General features: G+C 29.8%; 1 protein-coding gene across 2 annotated transcripts; it reads left to right on the forward strand.

Moving 5' to 3' along the window:
- Positions 1 to 14,855: 14,855 nt before the first annotated feature.
- Positions 14,856 to 20,237, forward strand: LOC107612379 (gibberellin 2-beta-dioxygenase 8). 2 transcript variants are annotated; one of them, XM_088496370.1, is made up of 4 exons: positions 14,856 to 14,990; positions 15,789 to 16,281; positions 18,675 to 19,014; positions 19,868 to 20,237. In XM_088496370.1, exons 2-4 carry the CDS (start codon positions 15,830 to 15,832, stop codon positions 20,102 to 20,104), a joined length of 1,029 nt encoding a protein of 342 aa, XP_088352496.1. In that variant the 5' UTR covers positions 14,856 to 14,990; positions 15,789 to 15,829; the 3' UTR covers positions 20,105 to 20,237. The 2 variants fall into 2 exon arrangements, with proteins under 2 accessions (XP_088352496.1, XP_016169603.1); XM_016314117.3 differs by having other exon boundaries at positions 14,862 to 16,281.
- Positions 20,238 to 20,893: the final 656 nt, after the last annotated feature.

Raw genomic sequence — 20,893 nt, forward strand, 5'->3', positions numbered from 1 at the left:
AGATAAAAAGAAGTTAAGAATAATAAGATTATATAAAATAATCTAATTTTATCTTTTTTTAAAAAGCTAATATTTAAAATATAACCTCAAATTTATTATTATTTTAATACAAAAGAAAAGGATAATAATTTTGGCCGTGGAGAGTTGTTAAATTTTGGATAAATTTTGATTTTTAATTTAAAGTTAAATTATAAATTATTGGTTATCATATTTAAATTATTAAAAGAAAATTAGTTGTGTGAAACATAATCTTATTCTTATATATAAATACTCAATATATAAACACTCAAGCATAGAACACTAATAACTATCTTTGCTAAAACTAAAATTACAATCTTATAGAACAATGGAAGAAAAAATAGTAGACGATCATATTGGATCTTTTTCGATGGAAATTATTGAAAATTCTCCGTTGAAACAAATACTACATGCAATAGAGGTAATATATCCAACTCATGATAAATTACAATATTATTTATATATACTAATGCTAATTTTCTTTTTATTATGTAGTCTTTATCCAAGAGAGTTGATGAGATGGAGAAAGTAATGTGGATGGCGAAGAATTCACTTGATAAATTAACCGCCCTTCAATGTAAGACTGATGAGAAGCATGAGAAATTCGACAATACCGACCTATTTGAGATGAAGAATAAATCCTGTGGTGATGTAACAAAGAAAAACTCTTGTCCGTTGCAAGTAAAGTTCGAACATTGTGTGTTTACGGATTTATCTGACGAAAATAAGGACGTTGAAATTTTACAGAATCTGCCACCATCGTTCTACAAAGGGACGCAAATATGCTTGGATGGAGAAGAAAAGTCGATGCCAAAGTCAATATTGGGTTTTTAAAGAAATAGCAAAACTAATAAAACTGTGTAAGAACATCCGAGTACGTTTGTAAGGCAAAAGGACAAATTGGCAAGAGTCAATAATCAACCATCTATCCAAAACATAGCGTTTGCACGACCAGCTAAAATGCCAAAACTTGAGCAGAAAAGTCAACTATCAAGCAAGATGGTGGAAACTAGAGTACGCAAAGGGCCTTTAACTTTCACCATAGACAGTGCACGGTTAACGACGTATACGAAACAAAAAAAATGGCTTTCAAGTCAACTTCAATCCCAAAGGTATTTGATTTAGTTAAAAATAATTTATTGGCATAGTATTCAAATACGTATATTGTAGATAATCTTTATATTTTGTGCAGAATCTTAACTGTTCATTCAAACCACCACAAGATATGAGGTTGAGTGAGGATTTGGTCAATATGGCTATGTACATCTCTGCTGCTGATAATGATATAGCGTGAGTATTTTTTTATCTTTTATTTTTAATTTTAGTTATCTCTGTGGCTAACATGTTGGCTTTGTGTTAGAGAGGATTTGGTTCATATTCACGATACAACTGCAAATAGAGAAGATCTGTTTTGTCTTGTACCTGGAAAGCAAGTGTCTGAACTGGTAATAAAGCTGATGGCATTGAAGATAACATCAAATATTAGCATGACCAAATTAAGGAATGTTTGGTCCCTTCCACCATCATTTGCGGTAAGTCAAAATCTTGATTTCCTCATTTTAACTAAGTAAAATAAATAACCATTGTGCTCAAACATACCTAGGATGACGTGTCGTTACATATGGAGGATCATGACCTACTGAAAAAATATGCACATTATATGCCACCAACTCGTGACCTTCAAATTGTAAGTTCTCATTAATTATTGAAATATTTTTATTATAATAAAAAGTACTCAAATTTATATTTATACATATTACATCCTATTTGTTATACATATATATGTCCCAATCAAAGAGAATAATCACTGGTATCTAATGGTAATGAGCATTCCTGACAAAATACTTTATCATTTAGACTCTCACTGTAAGGTTGAAGATGATGAACCACGCAAGCATCATATTAGAAATATAGTAAGTTCTCCTACTATAAAAACAAAGCTAATAATAACATTACTTCGAATAATAAAGCACAATATTCTGATTACAAAGAGTGGCTCTTTCTGAAATAATATTTTCAGAGAAGTATGCAGATTGTGGTATACAAGAAATAGTAAGTTTCGAGGGTTGAGAAGTCCGTAGGGCAATAGGTATTCCTAGGTGCACAAATAGGTAATTATTCAAATTGTTGATTATTTAATTTAATATTTTATATATATATATATATATATATATATATATATATATATATATATATTGCTTTCGACAGCCTTATGTTGTATTACATGATACGTTTTCACACAACAATGATTCAGCTGTATGGGTTATGCAATGGATGGATGTGCAACAGGAATTTACTCTTGTGGTCCCCCCAAAGATAACTTTTAACATAGAGAATTTCGCTCTTTAATTACACTAATACATGTGTTAACATTTAGTAAAATAAATTACAACTGCATGAGGAAAGGAGTAGAATGTATTTAGTATTGGATTTCGTCACCGGAGATTGGAATAAGATACGAGCAGATGTTAACGAGAGGTTTCAATTATGGTGACTTATGATACACCCATAACATAATTCCTGAAATTGGAAAGAATTATTTTTGTCTTCTTGTTAGACTTACTAAAATAGATGAATTTATTTATTAACTATTTTTTATTTCTCTCATTGTGTATCACTTTTTCGTTATCCTATTAAGAACCTATAATTCTGAATAAAACTCAAAATCATCAGTGCTACTTACTTCATTTTTGTTCAATTTTTTTTTGATGAGCTCTTCTTCATTAAAGTAAAAAATAAACTATATAATATATATTTCACAACTAAAACAAGAAAATTACTTGGAATCTTGAAATTAGATAATAATGATTCGTTCTCTAATCATGCTCATTATTCGGTTATATGGTTCTTCTTTTTTGATGACCTAATTATAAAATTAAAAGTAGTGTAAGAATTCTATTAAAAAATTATATAAAAACCTAATTAAAAGTACTCAAATTATAAGACCAATAAAATAATTAAACCTTTCTTTAATCCATTGAATTACAAGTAAATCAAAGATGATAAAAATTATATGCATACCCTGTGGATAAATCGAATCAAAGAGTTCAACGCGGTCTCAGAAACCCTTTCTTAATAGAATCTCAAAAGCCTAAAAATGCCTATACCAAAGTCAGTTTAAAAAAATGGCTCCAAAATCCACAAAAGGCTAAGAGCTCATAAAGAAGTTTGTTTGAAAAATGGCATAAACTCCGGAATAACATTGAGAAAAGTTAAGAAAACTTTGGTCACACTTCCTCTTTTTCCATAATTAACAAAAAAAAGAGAGCTTTTTCCCCCTTATTTTCATGTTAAAATTTTATTTATCCTAAATCTAAGATAATTTTTTTGGAAAAGAAAAAGATAATATATACTTATATATAAAAAGAATTGGAATACTTTAGCTATTTTTTTTCTTTTTTATATTTATCTCTTATATTTAAACATTGAATTATAATATTATATTTATTTATTGTGTTATATAAAAAATAATAAATAAGTTACAACTTGATAAAGAAATACTCTTTCAGCGTTAATTTTATTAAAAGCACCTTCTGGCATGCACCGAATTTGTTGGGTCAATGCCCTTGTTATAGAATTTGAGCCTTTCTGTAGTTTTTCTGCCTCACCAAAATAAGAAATGGTAAGTAATTCTATCATACTATCATGTACTATTCAAGAGGGTAGTTAGGTATAGTTTTGAGACAAATATAATCTAATTAAAGTTAGGTATAGTTTTGGGACAAATATAATCTAATTAAAGTTTTACAATTTTACAATCAAAATAAAAATTAAGTAATTATCTTTATCTAATGTAAAAATTAGAAAAGCTAGGCTTTTACTCCCTACTCAGTCTCTGAGCTGCGGTGCAAAATCAATTAGCTGCAAATTCTATTTTGGCTCACTTTTATTTGACACAACAATCTTACTTCTTCAGCTTGATGATTCGTCTCAATAGGACCTTTGACAATAGTCCTCTTATTCAGGATTTAAAGGCACTTCAAGAGAATCCTCACTAGTTCTCAGCACACAAATTTTAAGAGGAAATGTTACTACAATCAGCAAGCATGGAATTGAATCAGTTAATTTAGAAAGACATCTAGCCACAGTTAAGCATGATTCAAATAAAACTAAAACACCTGAAACTCCAAAGGTTGTAAAGTTTTAACAGATTAAGCTATAAGTCTATCAAAGCTAGAGAGAGGGATTAAAAAGTAAACATTTCTTTTTCTAATAGGATTTCAGCAACACCATCGCATCATAATACAACCCACTAAATTCATTCTTGAGACTTGAGCTTACGGCTTAAACCAATAAACCTTTTCAAGAGATGACTCATGACATAGTATCAAAATTTCTATGACCAATTAATCTTGAATTCAATTATTGTTGCCTACCATTCTTGAAAAAAAATTAAATATATAAATTAAACTTCAAAGAAGGTAACGTGAACATATGAATTGCTTAAGAACCATGAAAGGATTCGCCATAAACTAGCATCAAGCCATAACAAGAGTACAAACCTCAACCTTTAGTCATAAACACGAACAACAACAACCATTGCAAAAGCTGCATTCCAATAAGATTAAATATAACAAAAATAAATTAAAAAAAAAAACACCAATCCCAAATAAAATAAAAATTAGAGAATACCAGAAACTTAAACCATTAACTATACCTTATTACAGCACTTCATTGCTACTGTACGAAGTATTCTCATCATATACCTACAATATCAGTAATATAATATCATTAGTACTAGCTAATAAGCAGCAATTAAAACTTTGTCATACCTCATTGGTAAAAATACTTACCATTGAATCATCTTCAACGTTCATGTGATCATCCGAGTCATTATCAACTGTGTCATTTCCACGGCCTTCTAACTGTGAAATGCCGCGACGAACACGACAAGTTGTTCGATTGTGGCCCTTCATGCCACACTGTCCACATCGATGTTTTCTTTTTTTGGACTGTGAAGTCCTCCCTTTTGTCCTACATTTTCTTGGGTCTCTTGGCATGCTATGTCCCAGATCGTTGGTTGCAAGCCCAGCTCCAGAAGCATTTACTTGTACATCATCTCTTACACTATCTACATCATTGACCAACTCTTTTTGTGTAGCATCTTCCTCCTTAAATTGTTTCAACAAATTCATAGCCATTTCCCGTGTAAAGATAAATCTCTCGTTATCTTGGCAAGCAAAGTTGGCTAGTTGTCTAAACCAATCCATCAAACAACCGTATTGACTTAGCATCAAAGAATCCTAATGAAATCCGACCGCATTTTGCAAACCTACTTTGGTAGTCTTGGTCCACTGAGGCAAGACTAATGACCTTGGCAACTCTTCTATATCTTCATGCACCAAGACGCAAACTATGTGTTCACAAGGTATGCCAAATGATTCCATTCTCATACATGAACAATTGAATTCCATCTCAATGTCACAACAGAATACATGCCACATCTCATTTGGCGTTCGGTCCAAACCGATAGAGTAAATCACATAAGAGCCAGTTTGCCTCATATTTATTACCTTCATTGATGTAGCCCGTACAAGGATTGGTTGGAACATATGAAATATTGATAGGGTGTAAACATTGGCAGCACTCCTCTCTAACTGTTGAAAACAAGTTTGCATACTGGGTCTCCCATTCATAGATGCGAGGTCAGCCTGGACCTCTTTCCACCTTATATGGTTGAAACATCGATTAAAGTGAATGAACTCAACCAGATTGTACCTTGAATTGACATACTTTGCAATGATTGAGTTTATAGAAGTAGTCCAAAAACCAGCAAAAAACTTCCCTCTTATATGTGCAGTTGCCCATGAATGTCTCTTTTTATACATATCTAGGACCCAATTCTTGTTTTCGACACCAAATCCTTGATGAGTGGATAATTTATACACTTTTTGGCATTGTTTTTAGTATGTTTTTAGTATATTTTAGTTAGTTCTTATTATGTTTTTATTAGTTTTTATTCAAAATTCACATTTCTGGACTTTACTATGAGTTTGTGTATTTTTCTATGATTTCAGGTATTTTCTGGCTGAAATTGAGGGACCTGAGCAAAAATCTGATTCAGAGGCTGAAAAAGGACTACAGATGCTGTTGGAAGTACTCAAAGTGGATTTTCTGGAGCTACAGAAACCTAATTGGTGCGCTCTCAATTTCATTGGAAAGGAGACATCCTGGGCTTACCAGCAATATATAATAGTCTATACTTTGCCCGAGATTTGATGGTCCAAACCGGCGTTCCAAGTCAGCATAAAAATTCTGGCGTCAAAATGTCAGAACTGGCATAAAAGCTGGAGTTAAACGCCCAAATTGGCACAAAAGCTGGCGTTTAACTCCAAGAAAAGTCTCTACATATGAAAGCTTCAATGCTCAGCCCAAGCACACACCAAGTGGGACCGGAATAAGATTTCTGCATTAATTACTCATTTCTGTAAACCCTAGGCTACTAGTTCTCTATAAATAGGACCTTTTGCTATTATACTTTTCATCTTCGGATCATCTTGGTTCTTCTGGTTCCTCTCTGGGGCCGAAACCAATGAACACCATTATCACTTTTGTATTTTCAACGGTGGAGTTTCTACACACCATAGATTAAGGTGTGGAACTCTGCTGTTCCTCATGAATTAATGCAAAGTACTATTATTTTTCTATTCAATTCACGCCTACTTCATCTCTAAGATATATACTTGTTCTTCAACTTGATGAATGTGATGATCCGTGACACTCATCACCATTCTCACCTATGAACGCGTGCCTGACAACCACTTCCATTCTACATGCAAACAAGCTTGAATGTGTATCTCTTAGGTTTCTAATCTAAGATTGGAACCTTTGTGGTATAGGCTAGAATTATTGGCGGCCATTCCTGAGATCCGAAAAGTCTAAACCTTGTCTGTGATATTCCGAGTAGGATCTGGGAAGGGATGACTGTGACGAGCTTTAAACTCGCGAGTGTTGGGCATAGTGACAGACGCAAAAGGATCAATGGATCCATCATCTTTCTTTGGCTTAGTGGCATGTATTTCCATGGTGCTCGTTTTTCCAGTTATGAAGCATGGCTAAGTGATCCAACTCACATTGGACCTAGTGCCCAAGTGGTTTGGCCAATAGTGGGCCAAGAAATATTAAATGGTGATGTTGGCGGGGGTTTCCGAGGAATACAAATAACCTCCGGTTTTTTCCAGATTTGGCAAGCATCTGGAATAACTAGTGAATTACAACTTTATTGCACCGCAATTGGTGCATTAGTATTTGCAGCCTTAATGCTTTTTGCTGGTTGGTTTCATTATCACAAAGCTGCTCCAAAATTGGCTTGGTTCCAAGATGTAGAATCTATGTTGAATCACCATTTGGCAGGATTATTCCAACATGATCGAGAACCGACAGATGATTAGCCGTGCGGTGACAGCGCATTTGGACCATTTTCACTGAGAGGACGGGAGGTAGCCATTGACAACGGTGAAACCCAACATAAAGCTTGCCATGAAAAGGAGTATGAATGATTGGATGAAGACAATAGGAAAGCAGAAGTTCAGGAGGAACAAAGCATCTTCATACGCTTATCTGAAATTCTCACCAATGAATTACATAAGTATCTCTATCTTATTTTATATTTTATTCATCTTTTAATTATCAATTCTCCATAACCATTTGAATCCATCTGACTGAGATTTACAAGATGATCATAGCTTGCTTCAAGCCGACAATCTCCGTGGGACCGGCCCTTACTCACGTAAGGTTTATTACTTGGACGACCCAGTACACTTGCTGGTTAGTTGTGCGGAGTTGTGACAAAGAGTTGAGATTACAATTGTGCGTACCAAGTTGTTGGTGTCATTGATGATCATAATTTCGTGCACCAATCCCTCAACTATTTCAAACCACTTTTGATGAAATACATCAATTTCATAGTCTCCTAACATACACTTTTTAAACATGGAGGTAAAATGGGGCTTCCCAATGTTACTTGTTGCATTGCGAATCAGATGCCACGCACATAATCTATGATGTGCATTAGGAAACTCTTTCTCAATGGCGAACTTCATTGATAGATCACCATCCGTGATAACCGAAACAGGTGCTTTCCCATTCATTGCCACCTTCAGTTGTTGTAACAACCACCTATATGTGTCTTTTTCCTCATCACAAATTAAAGCAGCAGCAAAGATAATTGTTTGATTGTGATGATTGACAGCAGAAAATACCACCAATAGACACATATATTTATTCCTCTTATAGGTAGCATCAAAAGCCAACACATCGCCAAATAATGAGTAATCTGCCCTACTGAGACCATCGCACTAGAATAAATTGCACAAAGTACCATCGGCATCCATGTGATGATTAAAATAGAGAGAAGGGTTATTTGTTGCTTGATCTTCTAGATACTTCAAAGCTGCATATGCATCACCAGGTAATTGGCGCCTCTGCTTTGCTATTTTATTGTACATGTCCCTTTGCGTGAAGAGATACTCGTAGCCACCTGCCTGATTTGCTAATGCCCGATATATCTACTCAACAATAATCCCACTCTTTTTCATGTTAATCATGTGGCCAATATCATCCTCAGACATGAATCTATGCCCAGAAGCAATCCAGTCAACCGAGGATCCAGAAGCGGATGATTGTGTTCATCAGAAAAATAAGAAATAAACCAACGACCACTAGGTGCATCTAGACGAATCTCCATCATTGCACTGTAGCCACACCTTGTCTCGGGAGTAGGTTTTCTCTTAAAGTTTTCAATGCCATAATTATTTTGCGGTCTAAATCCTTACGCCCGCACGACTCTTCTTAGTCCTATTCTTCCGAGCACTAAAGCCTCTTGTCCTTGCATATCTATTGTAGAACTCAAATGCAATGTCGACATCAGAAAAATGAAAATGACATACATCTTCGTCCCTGATGTTCTAAAATTCAATCATCCCAATGTCTTCGAGTGAGTCAATGTTATACCCTTCATCGAAGCCGTGATAATCGAACATTGGTTTCACATTTGTGTCGTCCTCATCCATATAATCCACGTCAACTTCTCTTCCATATCTTCCTCCTGCTCATCCTGATCATATGATATATGCTCGCTACTAACCCTTCATGAGAAAATTCCTGACCCATTACTTCCTGAACACCAATACACAATTCAAAATGAAGCTTAAGTTTGTATATAAATTTCCCAACATGATAAGAACAAATATTTTTAAAATAGAGACCAAATAGTACGGTAAAAGTAGAACCATTGAACTTGATATCGTCCGCACACCGAGTACTAGCCATCACAAATCACAATCTTTTAAAATTAAAAATAATCCAATAGTGTCAATCTTAGAAACCATGGAATTGGACACGAGTTTCATTTATTGTATTAAGGGGAAAAATAAAGAAGCGTGAATCCAAAATCTAATGGTGGAACTAGAAGAGTAAAAACAGAAACACAAGAACAAAGTAAAGGCTTTTATACACTAAAATTTTCATTTTTAGGGGAGAGGGACATCCCCCCACCAAAAAAAAGTATATACTAACTTCTAAATTCACAATTAATAAAAAGGAAAAATCTAGTAGCTACACAGATCAATGAGTATAAAAAAAAAGAATGGACTCTAACTTGGTCAAATTTCATCCATAGATGCTTAAACTTTTTGTTTGTTCCCATTACACATTCAGTAGAAGCAGTAGACAGGTATTGAAATAAAAGGCAATATAATATTATATATAATATGCCAATGCCTGGGTAAGAAAGGGTAATAGAATTGCATCTTCCATAAATATCTGCACGAAATCACAATCAAGGAAAAAATATTTGTTCAAGGAAACATACCTCCTTCAAAGAATGAAACAAGAGATACTGTTTCTTCTGCCGATTATCAATCTGATCCAAGATAAACGGTAAGTATTTTGGAAGATTGCCAACAGCGATATTACCAAGAGCATAAGAAGCATCATACTTTATCTCTTCAAAAGGAGATTGGAAGGATTCAATTACAATATTTTCTATATGAGCATGTGTACTAAGATCCATCCTCCTACCAATCTCTCCTAAACGTAATAATGTCATATACGGGAATTTGCAGTGTTCAACAAATTTACAAATAGTTAACAATTCAACTGGAAATATTAGAGCAAAGATAAAGAATATTAAACATAAAAATCACAAAAAGTTAAGGTGAAAGCTAGCTTCATACGGAATATGTTTATAAAGTTGCATAAAAATCCAATCACAGACATTATCATAAAAAGAATGCTCTTTTTGTTTAGCACAAGCACATCAAGTATCTCTAGTTAAAATATGTATCAGATATATCAAGCAAATCAAAAATATTATGAAAAGTAGTTGAATTCTTAATTACAATTAATACAATTTAATTTTAGATGTCTACACTGCATTGAAGGAAATCTCTTTTTCGATTCAACCCACACTTTCATAATACAGTATTCAGATACTAACAACTTGAACTCAACTACTAATCACTTGAACAAATTATTCAAATACCAATTTAGGATACAGTATTCAGTAAGCAAATAACAAAATATTAAAAAATCACACAATTTGAAGATCTAGTAAATTCTTAGATCAATGTATTTGGATATAAATTGTATCTAAGTACAATGATATACTAGATTTTCAAAGTGACAAATGTAAGGGAATGAAGTGGAAAAGTAAGGTTCCATCCAAATTGCATACCTTGCTTTTGCTGTTGATGTATTCAGTGAGTTTTTGCTTCCTTCTTAGAATAAATCAGTTTCAAGTTTCCTGGACCAACTTCAATTGTATCCTTCTGATTCCTTGATTTGTATGGTGTATATGTCTCTGAAATAGTAGCTACAATAGCAGTAAAAACAATAATTTCATCAGTTATCACATATAAAAAGTTTTTCTTGGTTGCTTTTATAAACATGACTCATCATGTTCTGAGAATTGGATCACCCATGAGGATTAACCTGCTTGTTTAGCTTTAGATACATAGTAAGTGCTAAAACTGAGTGGCGGGACAATAGCCGAAAATGCAAGCCAGTATTTAGGTTTTTTAATGACAGAGGAAAAGCAAGAAAAGGGATCCATGAATTGAAAAGGCATAATGATTAACTAACCTCCAAGCGTTGAGGCAGCGTCTTGCGCGGTGGAGGGAGCGTCTTGCGCGGCGGCAGCGTCTTGCGTGGCGGCGGCAGGTTGCGCGGCGGCGGTCGCAGGTTGCGGCGTGTTGCAGCTAATGAGATTTGCAGCAGAGGAAGAGGAAGAGAAGAATGTAGGAATTAAAATTAGATAAAAATCCTAGCAGACCTTCTCTTCTCTGAATGCTTCTAATGTGAGAATGAAAGGAAAAGGGAAAACGTTAAAAACTAATAATTTGAGGGATCAAAATGCAATTAGTAATTTTTTCGAAAAAGAAAAAAGGGGTATATTTTGTAATTATTTTGATGATGGTTAATGATACACCTACAAGAATGTAGGAGTAAGGAATCCATGGCCTGAACTTACATTCATTTAACTAAAAGAAAGAAAGAAATAAGGAAAATAAGAAGAAGAAGAAAAAAATACAGCATTAGAGGAAACATTTTTCTGTACAAAAATACTATTTGTACATTAAAATCAGCCACCAATATATTTGTGTATAAATACATGTGTGGTTTAATTTATTTTTAATGTATATTTGTATTACAGTATGTATTTTATATCGGTGGCTGACTTTGGTGACTAATTTTAGTGTACATGTAGCATAACTCATTTCTGTGTTTGCAACAAATTTGGGTGTAAAACGAAGATATTTGGGTGTAACACGAAGATATTTGGGTATATTTTAAGGAATTTTGAGTGAATTTCTATTCTGATAAGTTTTGCATAATTCAGAAGTCTTCCTCTTCTTCCTCCTAATCTTCTGCTGCTTATCTTTTTTTTTTTTTTTTCATCATCATCACCATCTTTTTCTTCTTTTTTTCTTATTCATTTTTTCCTTTTTGTTTTACCTTCTCAAGTTTCTTCTTATTTTACTCTCTTAACAAGAATAAAAATAAAAAATTCAAACAAAGAAGAAGAAGAAACACATAATGCTCCAAAATTACTTGAAAAATGATGAACTTACATTCATTTAACTAAAAGAAAGAAAGAAATAGGAAAAAAAAGAAGAAAAAAATACAGTATTAGAGAAAACATTTTTCTGTACAAAAATGCTATTTGTACATTAAAATCAGCCACCAATGTATTTGTGTATAAATACATGTGTGGTTTTATTTATTTTCAATGTATATTTGTATTCCAGTATGTATTTTATACTGATGGCTGATTTTGGTGGCTGATTTTAGTGTACACGTAGCATAACTTATTTCTGTATTTGCAGCAAATTCGGGTATAAAACGAAGATATTTGAGTGTAACACGAAGATATTTGGATGTATTTTAAAGAATTTTGGGTGTATTTTTATTCTGATAAGTTCTGCATAATTCAGAATTCTTCTTCTTCTTCCTCCTCCTCATCTTCTGCTGGTTCTTTTTTTTCATCTTCATCACCATCTTCTTCTTCTTTTTTTTCTTATTCATCTTTTCCTTTTTGTTTTACCTTCTTAAGTTTCTTCTTGTTTTACTCTCTTAATAAGAATAAAAACAAAAAAATCAAATAAAGAAGAAAAAACACATAATGCTCCAAAATTACTTGGAAGAGGATGAACTTACATTCATTTAACTAAAAGAAAGAAAGAAATAAGAAAAAGAAGAAGAAAAAAAAATGCAGCATTAGAAGAAATATTTTTCTGTACAAAAATGCTATTTATACACTAAAATCAGCCACTAAAATCATTCACCAATGTATTTTTGTATAAATACATGTGTGGTTTAATTTATTTTTAATGTATATTTGTATTCCAGTATGTATTTTATACCGGTGGCTGACTTTGGTGGCTGATTTTAGTGTATACGTAGCATAACTCATTTCTGTATTTACAGCAAATTTGGGTGTAAAATGAAGATATTTGGGTGTAACACGAAGATGTTTGGGTGTATTTTAAGAAATTTTGGGTGTATTTTTATTATGATAAGTTCTGCATAATTCAGAACTCTTCCTCTTCCTCCTCCTCATCTTCTGCTGTTTCTTCTTCTTCATCTTCTTATTTCATATTCTCATAATTCTTTTTGGGAGGAAAAAATCAAACAAAAAAAAATACATAATGTTGCAAAATCAAAAGAAGAAGAGGAGAAACACGACGATGAAGATGAAACACGTGAAGAAACAGGAGGAGAAACACAAAGAAGAAGGAGAAGAAGAAGGAAGAAGAGGAGGAAGAGGAGAAACGTGAAAAAAAAATGACAGCTGTGATTTTTATCGAGAAAAAAGAAGAAGAGTCGTTCATAACGGTAAATAAGCGCTTTGGAAACGTAATACGTGTGTTAATACGCTTACGTGGAAAACAAAAAATTCTGATTTTTTTCCTAAATAAGTATAGATAAAGTTTTAATAGAAAAAGCAAATGTAAAAAGTATATTAATATAGGAAAATTTATTTTTCATATTTTTATTATTTTGATCAACACTCTTAAAATATTTATTTATTAGCTAAATTCTAAAGATAATTAAGTCGGAGAATGATGAATTTTAGGTCTTAGGATCAAGGAGAAAAGTCGCCTGTCAATAGATAATGGAGTAATGGACCCGTGACGGCGTGACCACCAGAATCAAATCCACATTTTCACGATGAGAGAAGTGATTAAAAGATGGATTTTTTTTCCCTTAAAAAAAACCACACAACCAGCACCTCCTCAACCCCGGAATTATACACAAGTACTTTAAATACAACAAAAACCACAAAATTAGCCATTGTTGCTTTTTTTTTTTTTTAATTTCTTTTATGATTATATTAATGAACTCATACATTTAAAAATAGAAAAATTACTGTGAAAAAAAAACAATACAATTGTTAACTTTTTTTTATAATTAGAATATCCATCTCCAATTAATTTGAATTGGTCCAATAGTCATAAATTCATAACTTATTTTACTTATATCTTATCGTATTTCGATTTATAAAAACACACTCTAATATTATTCCCAGATAATAAACACTTGCACCTGAATTCGTCTTTGGATGTACAGATCTATCTCTATAAGTATCCTACCCCATCTCTATTTATTCCGGGAATCCGGACACTTTTAAAATTTAATATACAAAATTAGAACTTAAAATTTATAAAATAATAATAAAAAAATTAAGATTCAAACAATATTTTACAAAATATCAATGTCTAGTTACTAAATAAATTATCACAATATTCAAAAAATTATAATATTACAATAAATTAAAAAATCATATATAAAAAAAATGAATACGAACGAATTCACCTTAAATCCAAACCTGACCTGTCTTCGTAAGAGAACCCATCCTAATTGAATGGGGATAAAACGAGTATCCACATATATGAATAAAAATGTCATTCCTAACAAAAGACTATTCCTAGTTAGCTTGTAAATCTCTTAATAAATAAGACATCTGATTTAATAATAAAAAATATTATATTAATATGAGAAAAAGAGTTGGTTAATATTTATTCAAACATAAGACAAAAATAAATAAAAAAATATTTATCACCTAATGTTTTTTTAATTTATTATTTTCAACAAAACTTTAATAACAGGGAGTTCTCTTCATTTACCTATCTCAGCAATTTAATTTACACAAAATCATTTGGCATATTGCAGTGTTGCAATATTATTATTGTGTGTCCCTTCTTTCTCTGTTTCTATGGCTAGCCGCGTGTTCTCGTCTTTAGCCATATACTCGTTAGCTTTACTATATAGTGCCATTATGGTTTCATGCCTATAAATAATAATGGAGTAATGTATGCAAATGCAACTACATTCACATTCACAATCTAGCATATATACTTTATTTCATTACTATTCAAATTTAGAATCCCTTCTCTTGATCACTTTATTCTGCATATGAAGCTGGTTAACGTACCGTAATAATCAATTATTTCAGACTCAAGCACTTACAGGTAATTTGGTCTCTTGTCATTGTTGAAGTTTTATATATATATATATATATATATATCATGTTTAACCAAATTGGAATGTGAATAAACAGAACACTGATAACTATGTACTTATCCACTTAAATAAGTGTTAAGATTCAAGTTGCGCGTTAATAAGTTGAAAAATAAGAATAGAACACTGATAGCTATGTAACGCTTATAATTTATTACTAAAAATGTTGGTCTCTAACATTCTCCTCCGAATTTTTTAACTTATATCAGATATTGATTTAGCATGCATCGAGCCTAATGTCTCACAAACGAATATAAAGTTGAGGACATGTTTGGCTATTTTTAATTTAATTTAAGATTCTCATAACATCACTGAATAGATATATATGGGGATTATTATAATATTGGCCTAAGTGGCGGTTCCAAATTATTATATAGTAGATATACACTTATTAGAAAGACAGACGAGACAGCTAGCACTAGCCGACGTTATGTCCTGTGCTTTTTTCAGGCCAACAACATATATAGAGAATATAAATATGTCGGCAATCTTACACAAATTTCTTATAAATAATAATCCCAACGGTTCATGCAAAAATCCAACTTAATTAAACAGCATTTAATCTCAATTAAATGGACAGTAATTATATTAGTAATTGTTGTGATCAACATTAAGTGCTTGTAGCACCAAGCATGCATCAAAAGTTTGTTTCTCGAACTTTCTAGTATGTTGTATTGTATTTGTTGCAATTAATTAAACTAGTGATATAACTATTTCACTCTTATATATATATATATATATATATATAGATTACTACTCCACAGAGTAATACATAACTCCAAAAAGAAAAATGGATTATGAACCTCCATTCCTAGAAACCTACAAGACCCTTTTGCAAGAAGAAGATTCAAACCGCAATAATGACTTGTTACTGGTGGAGAATTTTGATGATGAGATAGAGCTACCTTTGATTGATCTTAACCGGTTGAATGAAAATAATCTTGATGAGAGAGATGAGTGCATGGAAGAGATAAGTGATGCTGCAAGGAGATGGGGTTTCTTTCAGATTGTGAATCATGGTATTTCAAAGGATCTTCTTGGTATGATGCTGTTTGAGCAAATGAAACTGTTCTATCAACCTTTTGTGAAAAAATCTTCAGATAATTTTCTTGGTTTGCCTCCAAGAACTTATAGATGGGGAAACCCATCTGCTACTAATTTGAAGCAATTGTTATGGTCCGAAGCATTTCATTTTCCTATTTCAGATATATCAATGATGGACAACCAGCACAAAAGTCTCAGGTATATGTTATTTTTTTTTGAGAAATGTTATTTGTCTTTTAAATTTTTTTTAGCCAATATTTTAATTTAAATAATATTATTTAATTAATTTAAATATTTATTTTTATAGAAATTTATTTATTTTTTTATGAAAAGTTATTTATTTTTTAGTTTTTTTCTCTTTTAAAAGTTGAATGATAAATAATTTTTAAAAGATATCTAACTGTACTAATTTTTTTTTATAAAAAATAAATATTGTTATTTTTATCTTGATGATGTCATTTCTTTTTATAAATTAATATAAATATATAATATAAAAAAATTATGTGTGAATTGACATTATTATTTTCTTTTATTATGATGTTATATATAGAAATAATCTTAGCTTACTCTACTCTACCTATATGGTGTTTATTTGAAATTAATTTGATTAGTAAATTCTCTCTCTCTCTTTCTCTCTCTCTCTATATATATATATATATATATCAACTATTAAATTAGTTATTAGTATAAAATACATGTTGAAATATAAATATACATTAAAAAATAAATTAAATTATACATATATTTATACACAAATATATTAATAGTTGATTTTAGTGACTAATTTTAGTATATAAATAATATTTTTGATATATATAAAATAGGGATTTTTTAATAAATAATGAAAATAACACTTGCTAAGATTTCCATTTTTAATATGGGTTTGATATATTTTTGTCTGTTTTTTATTTTTAATATTTTATGTTCTCAAATTAAACTTTTATAAAAGATAATAAAAATAATAATTTTTTTATTTATTGTGGTTGATTTTATCTGCAGAAAATTCTAACAAAATTACAATCACACTGCATCTACATTTTTTAGAGTAAGTATTATTTTGATATTAGTATTTTTTAACAACTAATATTTTTTATTTTATTAATTAAAAATAATTTATATAACTAATTAATAATAATTATATTTTAATATAAATATAAAAAATACTAAGATTAAAAATAAAATTAATTAAATATTTTATTTTTTAAGCAAATTTAATATATTAAATACATTTTAAAAATGTATTTCAATTTATAAAAATTACCACCTTTAATAATTTTACTGATGTAAGACTGTAAGTATTGTCATTCATTTTACTCATATTAAAAGTACTCTGGACCTTTGTCATAACTACTGGTTAGAATTTGTACTGTCTAATTATTACTTAGTTTAATCTTATGAGTACTCATTAATTAATTAAAAAAATAAAATTAATATTTTTTATTAATATTAATCAATATTTAATTAATATTTTATATATTAAATTTAAAATTTAAAATATTAATTAAATATTATTTATAAATAATAAATTTTATTAATCATATAATATTTTGTTATTAACCAATGAAATATATGGCATCTTACCAAATTTTTCTTTGTACTTCAATTATATAGCATAGATGTTTAGACAATGCATGTATATATTAACCTAACTATTTATTGAACATTAAAGGTGAAAAGTAGTATATTTCATAATTGTTGGAATAGTATAATTAATGCGACAATATGATTGACCAATTATATGAATAATCAATGACTCCACTATTTTATATCTTTAATAATTTCATACTTTTGACTAATTTGTCACAATATTCCTATTAAATATTCTGATTGCTTACTTAGGAGTGTTGAAGTCATAAATTAAAAAAAATTAAAGTTGGATATACTAATTAAATTTTATTGAACAATTTTTTTACTACTAGCTCAAATATTTTTTTTCATTCTCTTCTCTTTCTATGTCTGAAATAATTAGAAAGGTTGATGAATTAGTTATACATAAATTATCTCCAATTCTCTTGCTCTTTTTTATTTTTTTATTTTTATTTTCAATCCCTATTTTAAATCCACTCTTTAATCTATTTTAACTATAATAAGAAAAAAAAGTTATTAGTATAAATAACTAATCTAAAAGAAGCAGGAGACAATAGACCAATAGGAAAAACAACTTGAGGAGTAATATTTATAATATAACTTTTTTTATTAGTAGAAGTTTATTGAATTAACAATATGACAACATTAAACTACTTTTAAAATGTTGAACAATTGGATTTATATGATATGACGATTTTTTTTATATAAAATTGGTATTTTTTAAATTCAAATAAAGTAAATTTTACATTAAAAAAATTGGTTCGATGTAAAGATGTTTTTTCTTATACTCATTATTGTATATTCATTATATTTTTTTAACCCGCGACTTCTTCAATAAATATGAAAAGACTATACCATTTGAGCTATAATTCATTGGCTTATTATTATTATTATTATTATTATTATTATTATTATTATTATTATTATTATATGCTTTATGCATTTTTATTTTTTATTAATTTATACATAATTAATAAGTACATCTTTCATTAAATTTGATGCAGATGGAACATTGAAGCCCTTGCAGCAGCAGCAGTTACCCCACTAGCCCAATGCTTGGCAGAAACTTTGGCTTGCAAAATGAAGATGATTATGAAATCCAAGAATTATTTCAAAGAGAATTGTTTTCAAGAAAGTTCTATAATTAGACTGAATAGATATCCTCCATGTCCAAAACTATTATCTTCAAAGTTATATGGACTTATGCCCCACAATGACTCAAGTTTTCTTAGTATTGTTTATCAGGACCATGTAGGAGGATTGGAATTATTAAAAGATGGAAAATGGATTCGTGTGAAGCCTAATCCAGGAGCTCTGGTTATCAACATTGGAGATTTATTTCAGGTGATTCATCATTTAATTAATTAATTGTTCTCAGAATATTTTCTATATACGTGCATGCCAGACTTAATTTTTTTAAGATTTCTAAAAGAGTTCAATATAATCAGATTTATTATAAACTAAATAAATATAAAAATCAATAAAAACATACTCAAAATAAAAATTTATTCATAATATATTCTACAAAATACTGTACTTTTTTTTAAATATTTATACTTTTTATCAGTTTTTCCGTTAACAACTAGTTAAAAAAATTTAGAAATTTTATCTGGTTTATTAGTTCAAATTATATAGTGATTATTTTTAAAATAATTGTGATCATTGATAAAGAGGGTTATAATAATGTCCGTTGGGTATACTTTGTTGATTTCATTACCAATTATTAGTACCACTTCATTATTAGTATTTTTGTTTAAAAGTTGACCTAAATTGACTCAAAGACTTGAAATATATATGATTGTAATAGTACCCTTAAACAAGCAATAAAAATAACTACGCTAGCACATGACCTAATAATTAATAATGTTAAGTGTTTTTTTGTTTTTCTTAAAAAAAATCTCTAATATTTAAGCACAATGCTACTTTCTTGTTGCCCTATTACTTACTTTTAAATTTGGAAATGATTAGAATAGTGTATTATTATTCTTTAATTCATAGTTTAAATTCCAAGAATTTTTTGCTCATATGACATATGGAGTAAGAATTTCTTTGGCATAGAACATGTAAAAATATCTTTCTCTTTCTCTTGCCCCGAAATATTTTTTTTGAATTAAGCACGATACATTTACATATACACCTTAGCTTTAATAATTCTGTAAGAATATAATAATTTAATAGTTTGTTTCCATTCTTACAGGCATTGAGCAATGGTATATACAAAAGTATAAAACACAGAGTGGTAGTTTCCCAAAAGGAAGAGAGGTACTCAGTAGCATTCTTCTATTGCCCTTTGTTGGAGACATTGATACAAAGTCATAGCCATACCAAGCCAGCTATGTACAAAAATTTCACTTTTAGAGAATATAGAGAGCAAAATGAGAAAGCTGTCAAACAAACTGGTGATAAAATCGGGCTCTCTAAATTTCTTTTATAGATAAATATACCCTTAATATATAACAATTAGACTTGTAGTAATCTATTACGGTGATGACATATCTATGTATTTCTTCTTCTTAATTAGTATATATATTATTATAGATGAAATAAGGTGTCTATGTACTCACATGAAAATAACTAAATTATTGACATGTATTATATTAAATAATTTAATTAAATATATTAAATTATTTAATAATTTTCAGTTATCATTCTTCTATAAATACCAACACATAATTATATTAAGATATTTATATGTCATGCAGCTTTAAGTAATGATCTTCAAAATTATGTACTATGTTTTACCGATTGACAGACTTAAATAGTTTATTTTGTGGTGACATTTAAATTTGTCAATGATATATTTTTTTGCAATGATAAGTATAACATAATTTATTTATAATATATTTGAAATATTTTAAATTTGAAAAAATATGTATGTATGTAATGTAATTATTTCTTTTTTAAAATTTATCTTCATTAATCATACAAAATTCATGTTAAAAATTTTATGAAAAAATTACATTAATAAAATTACTTAATTAATTTTGTATTAGAAATTTTAGAAAGATGTTTGCAGTTAATATACAGTAAAAATTTAAATTGATTCTCAAAAAATTCTAAATCAATACTTTGTTCTCAAGCAAATTTATAGAGCACTATGTTATTGAAAATTTTCTATTTAGATAGATTTGTGCCTCAGTGTGATTTTGAAAGGAACTAAGTTGTTACCATATAATAATATATCGAGACTTATTTGTATTATAATAAAATTTATTAAAAATTT

The sequence above is a fragment of the Arachis ipaensis genome, chromosome B8, assembly GCF_059453495.1.
Source record: "Arachis ipaensis isolate K30076 ecotype BB chromosome B8, ASM5945349v1, whole genome shotgun sequence".
Lineage (NCBI taxonomy): Eukaryota > Viridiplantae > Streptophyta > Magnoliopsida > Fabales > Fabaceae > Arachis > Arachis ipaensis.

Bases quoted from the DNA above. Each gene is read 5' to 3' on its own strand.
- LOC107612379 (XM_088496370.1), top strand. From the start codon at position 15,830: ATGGATTATGAACCTCCATTCCTAGAAACCTACAAGACCCTTTTGCAA. The intron at 16,282-18,674 runs GTATATGTTATT...AATTTGATGCAG, and splicing joins AACCAGCACAAAAGTCTCAG to ATGGAACATTGAAGCCCTTG. The intron at 19,015-19,867 runs GTGATTCATCAT...CCATTCTTACAG, and splicing joins ACATTGGAGATTTATTTCAG to GCATTGAGCAATGGTATATA.